Below are 3,645 nucleotides of genomic sequence, written 5' to 3' on the forward strand. Positions count from 1 at the left end.
GCTAGGACACAAGGATGCCCTGGAAGAGGGGAGCCCCGGGGAGGGGGAGGACCAGGGAAGGACACAAGGAAGCCCTGGAGAGAGGGGGTTAGGACCCAGGGGTGCCCTGGAGATGGGGAAGGGGAGGTCCTGGGTAGAGGAAGTTGGGACACAGGGATGCCCTGGACAAAGGGGCCCTGGATGGCCCTGGGGAAGGGGAGGCCAGAGTAGGACACAAGGAAGCCCTGGACAGAGGGGTTAGGACCCCAGGAGGCTCTGGGGAGGGGGAGGCCCGGGGCAGGGCTCCCCCTACTTCTGCATGTCACATTGCAGCAGAAGCACAATGGACGGGTCACTCTTAGCAGCCTCCTTGAACTCCTCCAGGGTGATCTGGTCGTCCTTATCCTGATCCATCTTGGTGAAGATCTTGTCCACCCGCTGCTGAGGGGTCAGCCCATCCTGGTTCATGCGCATCATGATGACTGTTCCTACCATCTTGTAGATAGCCTGGTTGGGAAGGCAGGAGATCGGTGAGCCCTGTTCTTTCAGGGGAGGAGGTGAGATCCAGGTCCTGGATCAGCCCCTCATGTCCAAGTTGGCCTAGTCTTGAGACCACCCTTCTCAGTGTCACTTCTGACCCTTGACCTTTGACTCCCCGTTTACCCTGACCTCCAATACCAGAACCTCACGGATTCACTCTAACATGACCTGGAGCTTCAGGGCCATGCCACTTGAAGACTATCCGAAGAAACTAGGGATGTTTAATCTGACGAAGAGATTAGGGAAGGGATACCTATCATCTTTGAGTAGCTTTCTTGTGGGAAAGGGATTAGCCTTGTTTCTGGCCTCATAGAGCAGAACCTGTTGAGATATGTAAAAGTTGAAAGAACCCAAATTCAGATTTGACAGAAGGGAAAAGTTCCTAATAATTGAGGTTGTCTAAAATCAGAATGGCCTGCCCCCAAAAAGAGTGATCTCCTTGTCACTGAAGGTCTTCAAGCAGAGACTAAATGGCCGCGTCACATAAGTTATAGCAGGATTTCCTTGTTCAGATATGGGCTGCACTAGATGTGTGACATTTTTGACTACTTCGACCTCTGATCTAAAGCCAAACTTATCTCTGACCTCTCCAAACCTCACTATCCTGATCTGACCCTGTAACTTAGCCTCCAATATGAATGACCTCTAAGCTCTCTAAATTACTCCCAGACCTCAACACTCCTTGTTTTAGTCTTTGTCCCTTAAATCTTCCTGCCCCTACTCTGACACTGACCTCTCTAAGTATGACTTTCTCTTCTCCCACCACCCAGCCGTGTAGTCCTCTCGCTGACTGACCTCCAAGCCTGACTTCCCTTTGGGCCTCGGTTTCCCTCTTGCTCCCTTGGGCTACTCTGACTCACAGCTCCTCCACGTCTCTAGCCCTCTCTCTGACTTCTGACCCCCTCTCCGCCAGCACCTCAATGATCTCCAGCATCTCCAGGCGGGTGATGCGTCCATCCCCATCCAGGTCATACATCTCAAAGGCCCAGTTGAGTTTCTGCTCAAAGCTGCCTCGAGAGGTGACCGACAGGGCACAGATGAACTCCCGGAAGTCGATGGTCCCGTCCCCATTCTTGTCAAAGGTGCGGAAGGCATGCTGGGCAAACTTAGAGGCATCACCATATGGGAAAAACTGGATCGAGGAGAGAGAGAGAGAGAGAGAGAGAGAGAGAGAAGGAGTTGGGGGGAAAGGAAAGAGGGAGACCACACCATAAGAAGAAACAGAGAGAAGAGAGGGGACAAGAGGCAGAGCAGAGGACTGAGACAAGTTGGAAGTGACCCTGGGAGAGGGAAGGAGTGAAGCTCAAGGCTGACTTGTATGTTTGCATAGAGAACCAAGAGGACAACTTATATTAAACAATAGCATTGTACCTATAACAGATTACTTGCTGCCATAGGGAGGGAGGGTGGTAGAAAAATAAGGAACTCAAAAGCTTACAAAAAGATGAATGTTGAAAACTATCCTTGCATGTAATTGGGGAAAAAATAAAATAACAGTAAAAAGGTTACAACTCAATAACATTATAAAAACAAACAAGTCTGAAGGTTTAAGAATTCTGTCTTTGTTTTTGTGGGACAATAGAGTTAAGTGACTGGCCCAAGATCACATACTTAGTAAGTATCAAGTATTTGAATCTGGATTTGAACTCAGGTCTTCTTGAGTCCAGGGCCAGTGCTCTATCCATTGCACCACCTTACTGCCCCTAGACTTAAGAATTTGGATTAATGCAATGACCAGCCCTGATTCCAGGAGACCAAGGAGGAAATTACCCTCATCCTGAAAGATTGGTGATCAACTTAGGGAATGGGATATAGATATTTTTGTAGACCAGTTTTGCATTTTTGTACATGACCAATAAAGGAATTTGCTTTACATGACTATGCATATTTGTCACAGGGGATTTGCTTTTGTTTTTTCATTAGGAGCAGGGAGAGAAAATAGCTTTTGTTAATTGAAAAGATAGAAAATGAATTTTTAAAAAATTGAAATCTAGAAGCCTGGTGGGACCAATCTGAAACTATGGTTCTTGGAGTCACCAGATCTGTCCCTTGAGTTCCCTTACTCCCTTGCCCCCACCCCAGTCTCCTAGGGCATGATGGAGATAAGCACTAGAGAGAGCAGAGAGGCCTATGCCCGTGCTGGGGATCAGGGTGGCATGTTGCTCTTGGCTTGGAAGGGGAGGAGAGCGGAGAGGACAAGCCCCACCACAGGGAAGCCCCAGCAGCCCACTCCCTTGGGTAGGGACGCTCTCCCTCTGGATACTGTAGGTACAGGTACTGGGGGCCCTGCTCCCCAGTCATGGCTCTGATATCCAGGCAGGGGAAGGTAGAAGGGGAGGAGGGACAAGTTTTACCTTGACGTAGAGCTGCTGAAACTCCTCCAGGTTGAGGATGCCGCTAGGACAGTCCTTCAGGAAACCCTTGTACCACTGTTTCAGCTCCTGCTCGCTGAACTCCGTGCTCTGTACAAGATCCTCCAGCACCTCCGGGGCCAGTTTGCTGTTTCCTTTCCCCATGGCCCAGCCTTCAGGCAACATAGGCACAGAGAGAGCTCAGGTCCTGCCTCAAAGGAGAATCCCCTTCCTTGGGAAGACCCTCACCCCTTGCGTGCCTGCCCAGGCTTTGTGGGACAATGGAATTAGTAAGTGACTTGTCCAAGGTCATACAGCTAGTAAGTATCAAGTGTCTCAGGTCAAATTTGAACTTGGGTCCTCCTGACTTCTCCCTTTGTCTTTTAAATTGTTACTACCAAAGATGCTGCTGAAAATATTTGTGTATACATGGGACCTATTCTTTTGTTTTTTACCCCTTTAATGTATACTGTCCTGGGGCAGTATCTTTGAGTCAAAAGGTATGTGTAATTTTGCTACTTTTTGGATATCGATTCAAATTGTTTTTCTGAATGGATTTTACTAATTCATAGCTCCACCAACAATGTATTTGTGAGCCTATTTTATCTCAGACCCTCCAATGTTTGCCATTTTCATCTTTTGCCATCTTTGCCAATTTGAAAGGCCTTAGAGTTGTTTTAAAATTCCCCTCTTTTTTCCCTGCTCTTTTGCCTCAGAATCTTAATTTCCTCCCCTGAAAACAAATGGGGAAAATCATGATCATACTCTCAGAGCA

General features: G+C 48.2%; 1 protein-coding gene across 2 annotated transcripts; it reads right to left on the reverse strand.

Annotated features, from left to right (window-relative positions):
- Positions 1 to 206: 206 nt before the first annotated feature.
- HPCAL4 (hippocalcin like 4) lies at positions 207 to 3,039 on the reverse strand. 2 transcript variants are annotated; one of them, XM_074191136.1, is made up of 3 exons: positions 2,874 to 3,039; positions 1,436 to 1,651; positions 207 to 486 (listed from the first exon to the last, which is right to left on the reverse strand). In XM_074191136.1, the coding sequence occupies exons 1-3, from the start codon at positions 3,033 to 3,035 to the stop codon at positions 289 to 291; spliced, it is 576 nt and encodes a 191-aa protein (XP_074047237.1). In that variant the 5' UTR covers positions 3,036 to 3,039; the 3' UTR covers positions 207 to 288. The 2 variants fall into 2 exon arrangements, with proteins under 2 accessions (XP_074047237.1, XP_074047246.1); XM_074191145.1 differs by lacking the exon at positions 1,436 to 1,651.
- Positions 3,040 to 3,645: the final 606 nt, after the last annotated feature.

The sequence above is a fragment of the Macrotis lagotis genome, chromosome 1 (genome assembly GCF_037893015.1).
Source record: "Macrotis lagotis isolate mMagLag1 chromosome 1, bilby.v1.9.chrom.fasta, whole genome shotgun sequence".
Classification (NCBI taxonomy): domain Eukaryota; kingdom Metazoa; phylum Chordata; class Mammalia; order Peramelemorphia; family Peramelidae; genus Macrotis; species Macrotis lagotis.

Coding starts and splice junctions, on each gene's coding strand:
- HPCAL4 (XM_074191136.1), bottom strand. CDS start 3,035: ATGGGGAAAGGAAACAGCAAACTGGCCCCGGAGGTGCTGGAGGATCTT. Junction 1,652..2,873: donor TTCAGCAGCTCTACGTCAAG/GTAAAACTTGTC, acceptor TCCTCGATCCAG/TTTTTCCCATATGGTGATGC. Junction 487..1,435: donor AGATGCTGGAGATCATTGAG/GTGCTGGCGGAG, acceptor CTTCCCAACCAG/GCTATCTACAAGATGGTAGG.